The 20,037-nt window shown below is 39.8% G+C and overlaps 1 protein-coding gene across 1 annotated transcript; it reads right to left on the bottom strand.

Moving 5' to 3' along the window:
- Positions 1–1,804: 1,804 nt before the first annotated feature.
- On the bottom strand, positions 1,805–20,015 carry EMC3 (ER membrane protein complex subunit 3). The gene is made up of 8 exons (XM_055344438.1): positions 19,673–20,015; positions 11,425–11,482; positions 10,994–11,087; positions 9,269–9,373; positions 8,484–8,565; positions 8,146–8,225; positions 6,936–7,018; positions 1,805–3,010 (listed from the first exon to the last, which is right to left on the bottom strand). The coding sequence occupies exons 1-8, from the start codon at positions 19,825–19,827 to the stop codon at positions 2,882–2,884; spliced, it is 786 nt and encodes a 261-aa protein (XP_055200413.1). The 5' UTR covers positions 19,828–20,015; the 3' UTR covers positions 1,805–2,881.
- Between the last annotated feature and the right edge of the window lie 22 nt (positions 20,016–20,037).

Genomic DNA, 20,037 nt, shown 5'->3' with positions numbered 1-20,037 from the left:
TTCTTGATTTTGCCTCAGGTCATGATCTTGGGGTCCTGGGATCGAGACCTGTATCAGGCTCTGTGCTGAGCAGGGACTCTACTTCTCCCTCTCTTTGCCCATCCCCCTGCTTGCTCACACTCTCTCCCTAAAATGGATAAATAAATCTTTTAAAAGGGGGGAGTTGATAAAGCAACTCTATTTGAAGCCAACTGACCATTTTAGTTATTCAGCCATTTACATTCCTTTATTTATTTTTAAGAAGATTTTATCTGTTTATTCATGAGGGACACAAAAGAGAGGCAGAGACATAGAGGGAGAAGAAGGCTCCCTGTTAGGAGCCGGTTGTGGGACTCGATCCCAGGACCCTGGGATCACAACCTGAGCCAAAGATAGATGCTCAACCACTGAGCCACCCAGGCGTCCCCATTTACATTCCTTAAAAAAAAAAAAAAATTGCTAAGCCAAGTTGAGTTCAGTTCCCACCACTTGCAACTACAATATTTCTTACAGTTAGTAATCCTCCATGTGTGTTCACTTATACACCTGCCCATCATATCTGGTCGTTTCAACCAAATAAAGGAACCACACAGACTTTTCCTCAAAGTGCACGTTTACCTACTATTCACAAATCTAAGTCATCATTATTTTTCAGATATGTTGTATATCTGGCTGTCAATATTTAGACTTCCATGCATGGTACTTTTTTTCTTTTTTAGATTTTATTTATTTATTCATGAGAGAGAGAGAGAGAGAGAGAGAGAGAGAGAGAGAGAGAGGCAGAGACACAGGCAGAGGGAGAAGCAGGGAGCTGGATGTAGGACTCGATTCCGAGTTGCAGGGATCATGACTTGAGCCGAAGGCAAACGCTTAACCGCTGAGCTACCCAGGCGTCCCTGCATGGTACTTTCCACACCATGATCAGTAAATGGACATTTCAGATTGTCTTAAATGATTTTGAGTGAAAAAGTAAGATGCTCATTCAGTAGCCTGGCCCAAGTTGAACTCCAGGTAACACACACAATAAGCACTGTATGCTGAACTTGTGCGTAGATTCTGGGAAGAGCCTGGTAAAACAAACTCGGATTTTCCCTTTGATTGGCTGCTGCCAAGGACATGTGCATTTACCATCAATATAATGGGGCAGAAAGACCTCACATGTTTTATCCACCCAACTTTGCTACAGGGAAAAAAACAAACTGTGTGGGTGAGGAGGCAAAATGAAATGCTCTGAGATGCCTCCTGGAAACGAGGGTGACAGCACTCAATCATCAGCTACTGCTTGCATTCCAGTCCAACCTATACTTTTCAGTATATATCGTACCACTCCCCACTTAGGGTCTAGCAAATTGTGGACATTTTAATCTTCGGGTCTTTGCTGGTTCTATTCTGTCTGCTTGGAATGCCCTTCTACACTGTAGAACTCTTTTGAGACCTAGGTCAAAGGTAAGCTCCCCTGTGAGCCCTTGCTCCTTTAATATTTCATTTAAGCAGCTATTTAAAATATCTTTAAAGGTCAGGCTTTCTTAGTGTGGGTCTGTAGGTCGCTAGGACTAGGCTTTGAAGGATCTACCAACACCCGTGTTACCTGGGAACTCTGTGCATCTGGGCCCATATGCATTACTCTGGAGGGGAGGGTCTGAGCTTCCACTGGATTCCCAGAGGTTCTGACCAAAAAAAGGGTTCAGAACCACCAATTTCTTATGTGTCTCTCTATTGAGTTCTGTGAGGACAAAGGTCACATCTTTTTCATCATTGACTTCAGCACTGATCATGAGACGCTCCTAACTGTGGTAGAAGGCTCGTTAGTGACCCAGAGGCAATATTTTACAGGCAGAGAAAACAGGATGTTTTAATTGGTAGAGTCAAGAGTTGTTTGTTCTTGATTACAGCATTCAACATGCAAATTACATTCACCTCTTGGTACAGAAATGGCACCCTGCCACTTCCCTGGGACAGTTAATCCAGACAGAATGATTCCTGGGCCACCTTAACTACATGTCTGCCAGCAATCGCCCTTTCTCCCTTCATACAGTGATATGCAAACTCTCTGATCCAGAATAACTGGGAAATGAGGTCTTTCGTTTAACTGCGTAGCCATATTCAGTGTAGCACTGTTGATCTGTCAATGGATTTGATACATTCTGAACTCCAGCTCAAGACCTCAGATTATGTAACCTATCTTTCATGATCCCAAAGGCACTTGAGAATCCGGCAGTGTCTCAGTATTGCCGATTTTCACCGGACAGTGTTGAGATAGAAGGCTGGCTAAGTCTGTCCTAGCCTTGGGTACTCACTCTGAAAAGAGCTTTTTTGAATCAAGTTTTGACCCATTTACTCTTTATGTCACTCTGTAGGCTCAAAATGAACATACAGAGGTTTCACTTTGCTCATCCATAGCTCCTAAATTTTCAGTAATGAAAATGTATTATTTGTGTAAAGAAAGTTGTACAAATACTAACAAAAAATTAAAGGTAAAACACGGGGTGTTTAGATCTGGAGAAAACAGGTGTTCACTGTGGTTAGACGTCAGGCTGACTGCACTTAATAATTAGGTATAATTGACAATGCTTTTTCCAAAGACTGAGTTTTTGCTAAGTTTTATATATTATTACTAGCTTGAGTATTCCCCCTTTCTTTGACTTTCATTACCAGTCACCAGAAGGAAAATGTAAAACATTTTAAAAATAACTGTTTCTTGTTAAGTCATCCGGCACAGACTCCTTAAATCTCCTCTAGTTTCAGACGTACAGGGGAACCTGGCTCAGATAAGAACAATTCTTGCTGAATACCTGCTAGCTCACGCATCCTCCATTTTATTCTGAGAGGCTCCAGCTCAAACCAAAGTTACAAAGTTAACCACTACTCTGAGTTCCTGACACAGCAAATCCCTCCTTGGTCTTCAAAAAATAGAGGTCTGTAATTCCTTTTTGAACATGCCTTCGAAGTGGAGATCTTTGGCCATGAGCTCCTCTTCGACATCATCTAGTGCCCACTGGTGATCCGTCAGCTCCAAAGCTTCCCACTCTGTCTGCAAAAGAAGAGGACACCAGGACAGGGAAAGGAGTGCTGTTACTAAAAGCGGGGCTGATGTGAGAGCATCTGTATCAGCCAGAGGCTGGATTAAACCATTTACACGTATAAACTCATTTAATCCTATGAGGTGGGTGCTGCTACCTGCCACATGCACCCCCAAGCTCAATTTAAAGGCAAAGAGAATAAGGCTTAAAAAGGTAAAATAATTTGTCTAAGGTCACTAGAGATAGTAACTAATTACATTTCTCAAGTAGTCTATTAATGCCTTCTGCTTTTAATTAGCAGGTTTTAAAAAATGATTTAGGAAATGTAATATGCAATACAAATGTTAGCTCATGGGTGATGGCTTTTAAAAATTTTTATTTAAATTCTAGGTAACATAGAGTGCAATATTGGTTTCAGGAATAGAATTCAATGATTCATCACTTATATACAACACCCAGTGCTCATCACAGGTGCCCTCCTTAATGTCCATCACCTATCTGGCCCATCCCCCCCTTACCTCTGTCCATCAACCCTTAGTTTGTTCTCTATCGTTAAGAGTCTCTCATTATTTGTTTCCCCCTCCTCTTCCCCTCCCCTGTATGTTCATCTGTTTTGTTTCTTAAATTTCACATGTCTGCAATCATATGGTATTTGTCTTTCTCTGAGTGACTTCGTTTAGCATAATCTAACTCCATCCACAATTTAGCAAATGACAAGATTTCATCTTTTGATGGCTGAGTAATATCCCATTGTGTATTTGTGTGTATGTATGTGTGTGTGAATGTATCTTCTTTATCCATTGATCCTTTTTTAAATGTAGTTCACATGCCATAAACTTCATCTTTGGAATATGTGCAATTTAGTGGTTTTAATACGTTCATAAAGAAATGCAATCATCATCACTACCTTATTCCAGAACATGTTCAACACCACAAAAATAAATTCTGTATCAGATAGCAGATGCTCCCCATTAAACACTTCCCCCAACCTCTGGCAACTACTACTTTACTTTCTGTATCTTTGGATTCATCTTATCTGGATATAATATGTGGCTTTTTCTTACTGGTTTCTTTCACTTGCAATGTTTTCAAGGTTCCTCCCTGTTGTAGTATGTATCAGTACACCATTCCTTTGTGCTAAATATTCCACTGAACACTTTGTCCATACATTGTCCATATTCCAAAATGTTTCACTTTATTCATCTGTTCCTATGATGATGGATATTTGGATTGTTTCTACTCTTGGAGTATAAGGAATTGTGCTTTGAACATTCTTGTGTAAGTTTTATGTATGGACATAGGTTTTCAATTCCCTTGGGTATTTACCTAAGTGGGGAATTGCTGGTCATATGGTAACTAAGTTTAACTTTTTGAGGGTAGACTATAAAAACGGCTTTCCAAAGTGGCTGCGCTGTCCCCGGTAAGGAGGACGTCTCCAATTTCTCCGCATCCTTGTCAACACTTGTTAGCGCCCATCTTTTTTTATAGTCATCAAGTGAGTATGGAGTAGTATCTCACTGTGGCTTTGATTTGCATTTCTCCAGTGGCTAACAATGTTGAGCATGCTTTCATGAGCTTATTGGGTGTTTGTATATCTTCTCTGGAGAAATGTTTGTTCAAAACTTTTGCCCATTTTTAACTGGGCTGAGTTCTGAGAGTTCTTTATTCTGAACACTCGACCCTTTATTAGTGATATGATTTGCAAACATTTTCTCTGATACTATCTTTTCATTTTCTTGATGATGTCCTTTAAAGTACAAAAGTTTTCACTTTGGCAAAGTTCCATTTATCTTTTTTCCTTTTGTCACTTGTACTTTTTTTTTTTTTAAGATTTTATTTATTTATGAGAGACACACATAGAGAGAGAGAGAGAGAGAGAGAGAGAGAGACAGAGACATAGGCAGAGGGAGAAGCAGGCCCCATGCAGGGACCCGATGCGGGACTTGATCCCAGGTCTCCAGGATCAGGCCCTGGGCCGAAGGTAGTGCTAAACCACTGAGCCACCCAGGCTGCCCTCAGAATTCTAAGGGTTTTATAGTCTTAGCGCTTATACCATTTAAAGTTTTTTTTTTTAAGACTTTATTTATTTATTCATGAAAGACATAGAGAGAGAGGCAGAGACACAGGCAGAGGGAGAGGCAGGCTCCATGCAGGGAGTGCGACGTGGGACTCGATCCCGGGTCTCCAGGATCACACCCCAGGCTGAAGGTGGCGCTAAACCAGAGTCCCCAGGCTGTCCCAAGTTTTTTCTTTTTTATTGTGGTAAAAAATATTTATATAACATAAAACTTGCCACTTCTAGCCTTTGTAAGAATACAATTCAATGGCATTAATTACATTCACAATGTTATGCAACCATCACCACTATGTATTTGCAAAATTTTTCATCTCCTGGAAACTCTGTACCCAGTCAACAGACTATCCTTTCCCCACTGAACTGTCTTGGCACCTCTGTCGAAAGCCAATTGATCTTAAATGTATGGGTTTATTTCTGACCTCTCAATTCTACTCCATTGATCTATAAGTCTGTCCTTATGCCAGTCCCACATAGTCTTGATTACTATAGCTCTGAAGTAGGTTTTAAAATCAGAAAGAGGGGATCCCTGGGTGGCTCAGCGGTTCAGCGCCTACCTTCAGACCAGGGCATGATCCTGGAGTCCCAGGATCGAGTCCTGCATCGGGCTCCCTGCATGGAGCCTGCCTGTGTCTCTCATGAATAAATAAATAAAATCTAAAAACAAACAAAATAAAATCAGAAAGTGTGAGTCTTCCAACTTTATTCATATTAAACTCTAATTGGGCTATTCTCAGTTTCTTGCATTTCCATATGAACTTCAGGATCAGCCTGTTGATTTCTGCAAGAAAGGCAGGTGGAATTTTGCGTTGTGTCTATAGATCAATTTTGGGAGTACTACCATCTTGACAATATTAAGTCTTCTAATCCATGAACATAGATGTTTTTCCATTCATTCAGGTATTACTTTAATTTCTTTCAGCAATGCTTTGTAATTTTAGTGTACAAGTCTTATCTTTATTTTGTTAAATTTATTCCTAAGTACTTTATTTTTTTTGGATACTATTGTAAATGGAATTTTTCTTAATTTCATTTTCAGATTCTTTATTAACAATGTGTAGAAATGCAACTGATTTTTGCATCTTTAGCTACATCTTCTAAAACTTTGTTGGACTTGTTAGCTCTAACAGTTTTTCTTGTGAGTTGCTTACAATATTCTATATGCAAGACCATCGCATCTGCAAAGAGAGTGTTTCCTTCTTCCTCTCTAATGTAGATGCCTTTTATTTCTTTTTGTCTATAGGCCCTGGCTAGATTGTCCAGCACAACGTTGAATAAAAGTAGCAACAGTGGACATTCCTGTCTTCTTCCTAATCTTAGGGGAAAAACTGTTAGTGTTTCACCACTGAGTATGAGGTTAGCTGTGGGTTTTTCATAGATGCCTTTCATAAAGATGAGCAAATTCCTTTCTATTTCTAGTTTTTATCATGAAAAATTAGTGAGATTTTGCTGTACAAAAATTATACTGGACTTCAGATATTGCAGAATCATTTCACAAAAAGGCTGTATTAATTGTTTTAATTAAATTTATATCTAATGTTCACAGGATCCCAAACAGTTAATAATATTCTAAATATTTACCTGGTGTCTCTGAATGGAATGCTTTTATAGCTTCATTTACAGGCTGGATTAAATCTGAGTGAGCATTTAAAAACTAGTAAAAGTACTAAGAGTCTCCAACTTAACAGCTGACTCTGGCTCAGAAATAAGAAACATGTAAACAAAAATAAGTTTTTGCTAAATTTAAATTTAAAAGATGGAACCATACATGCTACGCTCACTTCCGGGAACCCATCTTTTAAGTAACTGTCTGCTAATGCCTTTTGGAGCTTCAGTGAAGCTAGAAAGAGGTGTGAGTGTACCTTGAAAGCTTTGTTGGTGTCCGCAGGCATGGCCATGGCTGCTCCAGTCATCTGTTCCTGCATCATCCGTGACTGGTCAGCGGCTACAATGTAAGTAACACACCTACGTGAGTGCCAGGGCTCAGCAGGCACCCAGCACCCTCAGGGAAGAACAGTCCTTACACAACACGCACAGAGGCTCAGTAGTGGATTAGGGAACCACATGACAGATTCAGTGCCTGGCTATGTGACCTAGGAAAAGTCATTTTACCTCTCCTGAAAAACAGGCACGATAATAGCAGAAGAGAGCTCAAGGAAATGCTAAACTTTATTTCAAATTGAAACAGTAAGTATAGCTACCAGTTGTTGAGCAACTACTTTATGCCAGGTACTTTATGAAGTGCTTTAGACATTCTACCTCATTTACTGCTAACAACAAACTCTGAAGTTAATTATTAAGGTCTCGGGATCCCTGGGTGGCGCAGCGGTTTGGCGCCTGCCTTTGGCCCGGGGCGCGATCCTGGAGACCCGGGATCGTGTCCCACGTCGGGCTCCCGGTGCATGGAGCCTGCTTCTCCCTCTGCCTGTGTCTCTGCCTCCCTCTCTCTCTCTCTCTCTGTGACTATCATAAATAAATAAATAAAAATAAAAAAAAATAAAAAAAATTATTAAGGTCTCTATTTTACAAATAGGCAGAGGATTAGAGTGGCTAAGTCACTTGCCCGAGGTCCCAGCCATTAAATCAGAGAGCCAGGATTGATATTGGCAAGAACTCTAGTCAATGAACTAACTGGTCAAACCAGGCCTTGTTTCAGCTTCAGTTTACAGGCTTACGTTACTGGTACTGGATTCCTCATAAGAGGCTATCAGACTTCAGGGAACTAAATATTGTCCCTGTTATTGCCAGGGAGAATTTAAATCTTTGGTTGATCTTGGAATTTTTTTTTTTTCTTTTTTAAAGATTTTAAGTAATTGCTATACCCACCATGGGGAATAGAACTTAACAGCCCTGCCATCAAGAGTCACATGTTCCACCGACTGAACCAGTCAGGCCCCTGACCCTGGAATTTTTAACACCCTTGCAGAATATCCTAGAAACTTAAGAAGTTTAAGGAGTGAAGCATTGTATTTGACTACACTAGCAAAAAGAACATTCTACATGAGTTTTTTGGCTCTGGTGTGGATGATTTGTCTGTTAGAGTATTTTGCTTATTAAACCTGTGCTTCTTACCATTATCTTGGCCCAGAATCAGAGAGTAAATGCTCCGAAGCCCAAAGACATTGAGGAAGTACCAGGATGCAGAGCTCACCCTAAGAAAGCACAAGTGGATGAACAGAGGCAGTTATTTTAGAATAAATGTAGTTCACACTTTTCTATCACCCAAAGAGTATGTAAAGGAATCACCTGGGATAGGCTAAAAGTTGTCATAATCCACCCATGGCATTTTGAGTGGAGTTTCAATGAGAAAAACCAATATCCTATACCAGTGAAGTATGCAAATTAGAATCCTGTTCTTTGAGACACCAGTTTTAGATTTTCTTTTTTAATAAAGGAAAGTAAATTCTTACCAGGATGCATCTAATGTGAGTAGTTCAATTCCCTGCTGTAGCATAGGTTTAAAACGGAGAGTCAGTGGAAATGGGACCTTGGCTGCAGAAAAGAGAGAAAGTTCACAATGTCGCCTTGCTGTTTTTAGAATAGTTTAAGTGTGAATGGGTGTAGTCTTTCCCTGAGGAGGTAGAAACTGTACCATACACAGTTTGGAAATGATTTCTACCAGGAAATTTGTGTCTATTTCTGAAAAAATAACAGTCAAATGTCACTCTGTTATAGTTCTAGAACACCAGCTTCTCTATTGCTTAAGAAGCAGGGACTCCGAGTTATGACCTAAAATCAGAAAAAAAAATTGCAGTAATCTGTTAAACCCAAAGTGGAATATATAACATATAGAGAACTACGTTACTAAGAAACAAAATTGATTCAAAACAAATTATAAAAAAATATATATAATATATATTATATATATATAAATAAATAGACAGTCCTTAGAAAATGAAGTCAACATAGAAACATGCTTCCCTTCATCCTACTTAATTAGAGTTAGTTTTGGATACAAATGAGCAAGCCATTCATTTAAGTTCCTATTGGTAAAAAAAAAAAAGCATCCACAACATGAACTAATGATGAATTCGGGATAAGAGCCATAAAATATGGCATATTAATTTTTTTTTAAAAGAATGTGATTACTTTCTTTCATATTAGTATCTCAGCAGCACTTGGATTTCTCTGAACAGGGACATGGCAAAGGATTACAGGTAAGTAAACCTGAAGTCTTCTGAGTCTGTTAACTTACTTGTGACAAAGCCGGAGAATGTCATGTTGATCCAGCCACCAATAAGAATCATAGGGAGAACATTTGTCACATTGCCTTTCATCATGTCTGTGAGCATAGTGGGATCTATGACAAAAACAAGAAATCACTACATTTTGCCACTGTTGGCAGGAACTTCTTCCTGATTTTCTGTACATTTTTAATTTATATGATAATTAAAGTAATACAAGTTCACTGTAAAAAACTCAAATGACATGGAAACAGGATGTAGACAGTTTCTGAGCCCACTCTCTAAACACTTTTAACTATTTGTTGCATATCCTTCCATCTTTATACGTACGTGTATAAATATGCATGTATAAGTATATACACGTTTCCCTCTATATATACATAATAAAGTGATATTATGCTTACTAATTTGATTCTTAATTTAAAAAATGTAAATATATTATAAATGGTATTTTCACATTGTATAATATCTCTATTTTCAGTGTGTGCATAGGAGTCTACTGGGTGGTCACACTACTTTTGGATGGACCTATAGATTGTTTCTAAAAATTTTTTTTTTTTGCCAATAAACACTGTTGCCTACAACTACCTAGTACAGAAACCTGCATGTTTATGTAAGTGCTTCTGTAAGAGAAACTCTTAGAAGAATTTTTGGGTCAAGGGGTTTGGACGTTTAAAATTGACAAGTACCATCAGATTGTCTTTCAACAATAGCAAGAGGGCCTAACTTCCCATAACTTTGACAGCAGCAGCTTTGTGAAGCGTTCAATCTTTGCCAGTTTAATGTTCTAAAAAGGACATTTTGGGGGTGCCTGTATGGCTCAGTTGTTTAAACATCCAACTCTAGATTTTGGCTCAAGTCATGTGTTGGAGCCCCGCATTGATCTCTGCACCCCACAAGGAGTCTGCTTGAGATTCTGTCTTCCTCTGCTCCTGCTGTACCCCCCACATGTGCACACAGCTCTTTCAAATAAGTCTTTTAAAAAAAGAGAAAAAAAGCACTTTGTTCTAATTTGGATTCCATGGATTTTAGTGAAGTCAAATACCTTTTCATACACATATCGGTCTTTTGTTTCTTGTGGGTTTTCTAAAAAAACTTTTAAAAATCAATTGTAGTACCTTCTGTCTGAGTTTCTTACCTAGAGAAATGGGTATTAAAATGAGAGGACAGCTAATACAGAATAATAAATTATTTTGTTTTACTTTAAAAGTGCTGTATTTTTTCACATGACTGGGATCAGCGGAAGTAAGAAATCTGTTAGAGCAAAAACCATAGAGTGGGCCAAGCAATCATGTTTCACAAAGAAATGGCTGGGCTGGGGAAGAGGTTAAGAGCTCTTCCTCTTTCAGGCAAAAGTAGGGTGGCCATGTGTCAGCAATGGGATCCAGGCACTGGGCGGGAGCTGGGACTGGGATGCTTCTCAAACTGTGCTCCAGAGCCCTGGGTTCTAAGGAACAGCAAAGGGAAGAGACACAGGGACGATGGCTCTAGCTTTCTTGCCACCCAGCCCCGAGGCCTCTTTTTTAAAAATCTACTTTAGATATTGGGTTTCCCAGATGATTTATTTGAAAAAGACAGCTCCACTTGTGTAGATCCCTGTAATAGATGATATCTAAGATTTTTTAAGATTACTGTATCATACAATTTAATATTTAAATAAATCAGTATTCTCCCTGCCCTCCCCCCAACTCATGTTAAGAATCTTCCTTAAAGATGACAGAGGGGAATAAACATACCAGTCATAGGAGAAGGAGGCACTACCTTCCTTTTAGTTTTTTTGAAAAATCCATCCTCTGGGTTGTTGAAGTAATATTTTCGTGTCAAGAAAGACTAGTAGAAAAGAGAGCTTTTTAAGTCTTAAAACTGTGACATAGCAAATTGTCAAATTATTTCTCAGGGGTTTAGTCAGAAGGCCCTTGGAATAGTCTGTTACATTCAGAGCTGGCCGCCTACTTGGCAGTCAACCTGACACTTTAGCTGAGTCACATTTAAAAACAATTTCCTAAGAAGGGTGAGGTCACAATGACAGCAGACACCACTAGGCCACAGCTTAATTACAGATTTGCCAGACTTCAGCTTTCCCCAAAGAGTCCCCTTATTAAACATTCAGATATCTACTGCCCTCAACAGTGAATCGTGGAGCTTTTAATAAAAGATAAATGAGTACCTGTTTGGGAATGTATTTTCCATTTTCCCTGAGGACTCTGCTTCGAATTAGGACTTGACTGAAAAATACAACCAAAACAATGAGATTTTTAGAAGTGAAACACTAGAAGAAAATGAGAGAATAAGAGTAGAAGACCTATTTAAACACAAGAGAAGGCCTATTTGGCAACAAACCTGTGGGGACACTTTTCAAAATACAAGTGTCTTTAAAACCAATATAGCATGCTTAACCCAACAATCAGGTCTTCAAAAAAGCATTTTTCAGAAGTCACTGTGTTTATGAACAAAAGATTTCTGAGGAAGGAACATTTAGAATGTCACACTCTGCTTTTCTTACTTTATAGGAAGCTAAGAAGGAACTTTCTCTAAGTGAAAAGAGTTCTAGTTGGATGCTCCTCAGAAGATCTGGGGGCAGGAGGATAGAGGAAGGGTAAAGATAAAAGACAGAACTTTTAAAACCCCACAGAGAAATGAGTATAGGATTTGACAGGGTTGCTCCCTAACAGACAATAGAAATTCCAGCAGGATTGAGACCGCCAGTATAGTCTCAATAAAAATGTACTGAATTAATAAAGTATTTGGTGATATCTGACTATAATTGATCATTAAAGATAACAGAATGCAATACAAGTGAGTGGTACTAAGATACAGATGCTAAACAGAACAGAGATCCAAATACTAATGTTTCCTAGGTTTTCAAAAGTTGTTTTATTGGGGCGGGGGTACCTCCTTAAGTTAATGGAAATTCTTCTTGAAAAGTGAAACAAAATGCAGACAGAAAAGAACATGAAAATTGTGCTTGGTTTTCTCTCTACACCTCAATATAAACCACCTGTTCTAATCAGGCAGTCCCCCCAGGGTCCCCTGGCCACTTGACACATATTCTAGCCTCTCCATGTGCTGGGAATGCTCTAGTGTCTCTCTCATTCACGAGTCCTATCCCATCATCACTTAACACCTCCTTCAAGTCCCACCTTCTCCATGAAATTCTGCATGGTGCCCTCCTGGAATTCTCTCTGGTCTTCTCCCTCTTGACCTCATTGTACTGTACAGCTGACAGTTCTATACACAGGGCTCTAGGATATGTAATACATTCTGTCCCTAGGATCTAGTCTAAAGCTACTCCAAGTGTGGCCTATGTACCAGTGCTGGTCAGTGATGAGGTTAAGTGCAGACATTTAAAAACTTTTATAATGATTTGGTTACTTCCACAAATATGTACTAAAATATTTTACAAAAGCATCAATCTAAGATAGCTCAGAAATTAAAAAAATAACAAAAAATTGATCCTTCATCACTGATAGTTTAGGCAGCACTGGGTCTAGAGTAATGGGTTAGAGTAACGGAGTTGGACAGATGGGTTCAAATCCTGGCTCTGCCACTTATTAGCTATGTTATCTTGGGTGAGTTATTTAAATTCCCCATGCGTCCTTTCATATTCTGTACAAAAACAGATTTATCCTCATTGGACAAATACTTTTTGAGCTTCTGAATGCCATCTATTATGTTTGGTGACACAAACAACAGTGATCAAAAAGTAAATATCTCAGGGCGCCTGGGTGGCTCAGTCGGTTAAGCAGATGATTCTTGATTTTGGCTTAGGTTATGATCTCAGGGTCCTGGGATTAGGTCCCCTATCAGGATCCACACTTGGCAGGGAGTTTGCTTGAGGATTCTCTTTCCTCCCTCTGCCACTCTCCCTGATCTTTCTCAAATAAATAAATCTTAAACAAAAAAAAAAAAAAGGCAACTATCTCATGAAAGTTATAGTGGGAGAGAAAGACACTGATCAAATAACCATAGGAATAAATGTGAAATTCACCTGTTATGTCCTAGGAAGAAAAGATGGATGGTATGATGGGAGTGTATAATATGAGGATGTGACCAAATCTAGGAAGTCAAGGTCTGGGAAAAAGCTTTGAGGAGGATGTATAGCTAAGTTGGAATCTTAAGAGATTACCTTGGCAAAGTGCTAGAGGGAGCAGCATGGGTAAAAGCCCTGCAGCAGGCATAAGTGCTATGTCTCTGAGGACCTGAGAAAAGGCCACATGGCTAGAAGAAAGAGAACTACAGAAAACATGGTGAAAATGAAACTTGAGAGATGTGCAAAAGCCACACTAAGGCCACACGCATCCCAGTGTATTTTTTTTAAACTGTGGTAAAAAAAAAACAAACCTAACATAAAACTTACCACTGTAATCATATTTAAACACAGTGTGATATTTTATATGCATACATAAACAATGGAATATTACTCAGCCAGAAGAAGGGACATCCTGCCATCTGCAACAAGTTGAAACCTGAAGGCATTATACTAAGTGAAATTAGCCAGAGAAAGACAAACACTGTGTGATCTCATTTATATATGGAATCTAAAAAAAAAAAAAGTCAAACTCAGAGAAACAGAAACTAAAAATGGTGGTTACTGCGGGATGAGGGAGATGGGGAGATGCTGGCCAAAAGTTATAAGATAAGTAAGCTCTGGGGATTTAACATACAGTATAGTGACTCTAGTTAATAAAACTGTGTAATGAACTTGAAACTTACTAAAAGAGTACACCTTAAGCATTCTTTAACATCAATTAAAAAAAGTTAACTATGTGAGGTGATATGTATGTTAATTAACTGGATTGTGGTAATCAATTCAGAAAGTGCATATGTGTGTATACACACACACACACACACACACACACGTATCAAATTGTCACACTGTGACATTTCATTTAGCTGTAAAATGTATTGAAATTATGACACATGCTACAACATGGATGAACCCTGAAAACATTATGCCAAGTAAAATAAGACAGGCACAGAGGGACAAACATTGTATGCTTCCACTTACATAAAGTACCTAGGGTAGTCAAATTCATAGAAACAGAGAAAGTAGGATACTGGTTGCAGGAATTGGGTCGAGAAGAGATGAGGAGTTAATACTTAATATGTTCAGAATTTGTTTGGGATGACAAAAATACTGTGGAAGTGGATGACAGGCAATGATTGCACAACAGTGAGAGTGTACTTAAAACCATTGAATTATACACTTAAAAATAGTTAAAATAGTAAACTCTATATTGTATATATTTAACCACAATTAAAAAAAAAAGTGGGTGCCTGACTGGCTCTATTGGTGGAATGTGTGACTTGACCTTAGGGTTGTAGGTTTGAGCCCCATGTTAGGTGTGGAGAGTACTTTAAAAAACAAACAAACAAAAAGGAGCAAAAGGGAAATACTGAGGATTTTAAGCTAACTTCTTCATATATATCATCTCATTTAAAATGATTTTCACTCCATGTGTCATACCCTAAGCACTAGATTAAAGGTATCTATTATTTTTCTTTTGCATGAAACTCCCTGAGAGTAGGATCTTGGCCTTGTCATATCTTGTACCCTATAGCATATGGTACAGAGCAGGGCACATGGTAGATCATTAAAAAAAACTTGTTCACTGTAGGTAATTCAGGCCTTCTTTATGCACTATAACCAACAGAAATTTCAGCTGCATCTCCTAAACTTTCACTGTTGAGCAATTTTGTAGAATTGGGGTTGAGAATCATGACCTTGAGGCATTTCAATCCTAAATCAAGGCAAGCTGTATATTCTAAACACTCAGTTTCTCTGAGGTCTGCAAATGCTACAAGAAATTTTTATTTTGCATTTTCATTTCTATTATTCCTGAAAAGTAGTCCTGATACTGGTTATAAAGACAAAGCTTCTCTTTTGCATTGATAATTTGCAGTTTAAAGACATTTTCTTAAAGCTTTAGTTTTCTGCTTTGTTTTTAAGTAGGTTCTACGCCCAACATGGGGCTTGAACTCCCAACCCTGAGATGCTTAACCAACCTAGGCACTCAGGCACCCCGAAATCTTCAGTTTTTAAGTTGATATTTTTCAAGCTGGAGGAGTTAATCATATATTAAAGACCTGAGTTTGCTTCCTTTCCTAAAAGTCAATATGTTCTTTGAGCTTGAGCACCACTTTTTCCATACATTCTATCCCCAACTATGATCTAATATATTTTATTTATGTATCTTTCAGTTTTGGTTTAATATATTTTAGAAAAATTTTAATAAGTTTTGAGGCACCAAAAGTTTAATAATTTATGAAACCAAATGTTCCATTTTGTGATCATTCAGGCTAATGGAAACTTATATTCAATGTTTACAACCAGAAAACATGTTTTGCCTTGGTTTTTGGCAGGTTCAGAATCATGTGCTCAGGATTCTATCCAAGTTCACAGGATGACTTGGTGGAGTACCATCACATCATGTCAGAACTGGCATGATCCAGACACCTCATATAAAGGGACCATTATGACTAGAGATATTTGAGCTTTCTCTAAGGCATTGGTTCTCTCTCTCTCTCTCTCTTTTTAAGATTTTATTTATTTATTAGAGACACAGAGAATGAGAGAGAGAGAGACAGAGACACAGGCAGAGGGAGAAGCAGGCTCCATGCAGGGAGCCCGACGCGGGTCTCGATCCCAGGTCTCCAGGATCATACCCCGGGCTGAAGGCGGCACTAAACCGCTAAGCCACCGGGGCTGCCCGGTTCTCTCTCTTTTTTAAAGATTGATTTATTTATTCATGTGAGACAGAGAAAGAGGCAGAGACATAGGTAGGCTCCCCACGGGGAGCCCAACGTGGGACTCAATCCCAGGACCCAGGATCTGGACCTGAGCTGAAGGCAGACTCTCAACCATTGAGCCGTCCAGGCGCCCCTATGGCAGTGGTTCTCAATGGAGGTGGTACTGCCCTCTAGGGGGACTTCTGGAAATCTCTGGAACATTTTTGATTGTCAAAATGATGGGATAGAGAAAAGAGAAAAAAAACAGGTAACCATCATTTGTCAGAGGCAAGGGATACAAAGTATTCCTCAGTACTGGAGACAGTTGTACAAATTCAGAGAATCATCTCATGTCTCATGCTACTTCTGAATATCTCACTGAATTGCTTTTAATTATCTGACCCTCAAACCTAATTCCATCTTTTTTTCCACAGGGAAGGAAGAAGTGATTTATATATATATTCAATTTCCAGGTATGCAACCACCAAGTATATACAGGGAAAATTGCACTTTGTTTTGTTTAGAACTTTATCAAGAGTAGCTCCTCATTTAGTAAAATCACATCCAAAACAACAGTGTCTTCTGTAATATCTAAGTAGCTAACACTGAATCAGCCTACAGTTGAACCTGTCCCAATTAAGGTGATTTTTTAAAAATTTTTATTTATTTATGATAGAGAGAGAGAGAGAGAGAGAGAGAGAGAGGCAGAGACACAGGCAGAGGGAGAAGCAGGCTCCATGCGCCGGGAGCCCGACGTGGGACTTGATCCCGGGTCCCCAGGATCGCGCCCTGGGCCAAAGGCAGGCGCTAAACCGCTGCGCCACCCAGGGATCCCCCAATTAAGGTGATTTTATATTGAGGTGCATGCTCTGACCTCTGCATTATACTTTCTAGGACCATTGTGAATAAGTACTCACAAAATATAAATTATTCTTATTTCTCCTTATGGTTACAACTAGTTGGGCATTAAGTTGTTTTTAGTGAAGTATAGTTGACACACAAGGCCACACCAGTTTCAGGTGTACAAAATAGTGATTTGACAACTTTATACATTATGGTATGCTCATATGTGTAGCTACCATATGCCACCATATGCTATTACAGTATCACTGCCTATGCTGTACTTTTCATTCACATGATTCATTTCCTAACTGGAAGCCTGTACCCCCAACTCCTTCATCCATTTACCCATCCCCCTATGTCCCTCCCTTCTGGCAACCAACAGTTTAGTTTGTTCTCTGTATTTATGAGTCTGTTTCTGCTTTTGTTTTTTAGATTCCACATATAAGTGAAATGATATGGTAATTGTCTTTCTCTGACAATTATTTTGTTTAACATGTAGTAGCCTCTAGGCCCATCCATGTTGTTGCAAACATCATGCTGGTTTTTTTAAAAATATTTTTATCTATAGAGTGCATGAACTGTGAATTTATTTTTTTTTTTAATTTTTTTAAAAAGATTTTATTTATTTATTCATGAGAGGCACACACACACACACACAGAGAGAGAGAGAGAGAGAGAGAGAGAGAGAAAGAGAGAGAAAGAGAGGCAGAGGGAGAAACAGGCTCCATTCAAGGAGACTGACATAGGACTTGATCCCAGGTCTCCAAGATCATGCCCTGGGCTGAAGGTGGCGCTAAACCGCTGAGCCACCCGGGATGCCCATGAACTGTGAATTTCATCGTGGATTAGGAAAAGGAGCTGTGGGTGTGATATCACTCAGAAACAGCACTCTGAAATCACATAGTGAACCAAGAGCAGAAAACTGTGGCAGAGAATCTATGACAGCAGGAATTGTGGTCAAGAGAATTTTAACTTAAGGAAGGAATGAGACTGGGGCAGCCGGGATGGTCCAGCGGTTTAGCTCCTGCCTTCCGCCCAAGGCATGATTCTGGAGACCCGGATCGAGTCCCGTGTTAGGCTCCCTGTGGGGAGCCTGCTTATCCCTCTGCCTATGTCTCTGCCTCTCTCTCTGTGTGTCTCTCATGAATAAATAAACAAAAGCTTTAAAAAAAAAAAAAGAGTGAGACTGATCTGAGTTCAAGTATAGGCACAATATTTTACTATTTGGTTATTTTGGGTAGGCTACTCTTCTGGCTTTCTTTTCTTCAATGGTAAAAATGGGTTCAGGATTATCTAACTTGGTGTGATTTTGAGGATAAATGAGAACAATTTATTAATGTCAACAAATAAATCTAAATTTCTAAGCTCTCTTCACATTGCATCCTTCTAAGGGGCACTGACTTCAAGTTATCTCCAGGAGGTTAGTTCTCATCAGTTCTGGAACTGATGCCACAGGAAGTGGATGCTGTGGTGTAATGCAAAGAACTCCAGACTTGGGAACCAGAAAATCTGGCCTCAAGTTCTGAATGTCTTCATGTGTGACCATGGAACCTCTTAAGCCTAAGTTTCTATGAAATGGGACAGCACCATTTATCTCACAAGAGTTGCTCTGAATTTTAATGAGGGGTGCCTGGGTGACTCAGGCCATTAAGTGTCTGCCTTCAGCTCGGGTCATGATCCCAGGGTCCTAGGATCTAGGCTGGTGATGGGTTCCGTGCTCAATGGGGAGTCTGCTTCTCACTCTCCCTCTCTCCCTGCTCATGCTCTCTCTCTCAAAAAAACAAAACAAAACAAAAACCTTAATAAGTAAATAAACAAGTAAGTTAATGAATGTAAAAGCTAAGTTTAGTGGCTAGCATAGAATAAGTGCTTAATAAATGTTGGTTTATTATTATTATCTCAACTTAATCGGGAAGCACAACTGAAAAGGATAAAGCACTGCTTCCCAAACATCATTCACAATCCATGATTCCATCACGGTTATGATTTTTGTTTTATTCACTAGCACTTGTACTATTAAAAACTTAGTATTCTTTACACATCAACTTTTTCTGCTTATAGAAATTTTAAAGTAAATCTTTGAGTTGCCAGCCAATGGAAAACCAGCTGCCACAAACAGACACTTAAACACAACAAAAATAAAATATAATTTTAGCAAGATACTGTTTCCTGTGGAAAGTTCTGAGCCTAAGGCTTGCTCTTTCTTAAAATGGGAGATTAAGTGATAGTAACGTATCAAAGACATAGCGACCTATACCTGAGATGATCTCTGAAAATAATCACAACGATGGACTGGAAAATGTTTTTTTTAGATTTTAATATGAAGGGGGCACACATCTGGATACCTAAAATCATCTCAAATTACCTCTCTCAACAGCTAAATCCTGTAATGAAGCACATGAGGAATAGCTTGCCTCCACTCCTGAAGGAGAAATGATAATTACATCTGCACAGCACTTGGTTACTTAGGATCTCAGCCGACTACCACAGTAGTTCAGTACAACGAGTAGTGTAAACACACCCACCTTATATACAGTTCACAGATAAAAGGGTTGGAGACTGGCCTAACAAATTTTTTTGAGCACTTAATACGTCCCAAGCCCTGTGCTAAAGGCTCTGTAGGCTTCATTTAAAATTTAATCCCCACGCCTGCTCTATGAGGCATCTCCTGTTACCCTCATCTTACAAATGACTAACGTGAAACACAGGTATCACAGGAAAGGTCACCCAGCCGCGCGCGGGCGGGGGGCGCGCAATGTGAACCCGGACAAACTGACAACCCCCCTGTACTTTGTTGCCCAAGGTCACGGGTGAGTGAGGCCGCCGGGGAGGAAGGCGCTGACCTGTCGGAGACTTGTTCCTGAGTGAGCTTCTTGTCGCTCTGCAGCAGGATGGACACGTAGTGGCGGATCATGCCCACAAAGAAGGTGATGATAACGATGGGTAGGACCACCCAAAGGCGGATGTTGGAGTCAAGCAGCAGCTCCGGCCCCGCCATCTTCACAGACAGCCGGCTCCCACCCGGTGTAGCCGGGTTTCTCCTCCCACGGGGCGCGAAGGCCCCTCTTCGATTTCGCTTACGGGCCTTCCCACACCTCCCGGCCCTGCTGGCCGGGGACCGACTCCAGCTTCTGCCCTGGCGCACTGCCCCCAGCCGGGCCGCCGGGCCGCCCACTTCCGGCGCGGAAGTCTGGCGTCACGGACAGGC

Source organism: Nyctereutes procyonoides, unplaced genomic scaffold (assembly GCF_905146905.1).
Source record: "Nyctereutes procyonoides isolate TBG_1078 unplaced genomic scaffold, NYPRO_anot_genome, whole genome shotgun sequence".
Taxonomy (NCBI): Eukaryota; Metazoa; Chordata; class Mammalia; order Carnivora; family Canidae; genus Nyctereutes; species Nyctereutes procyonoides.
The sequence above is the reverse complement of the archived record's forward strand: the minus strand, read 5'-3'. Positions and strand labels throughout refer to the sequence as shown.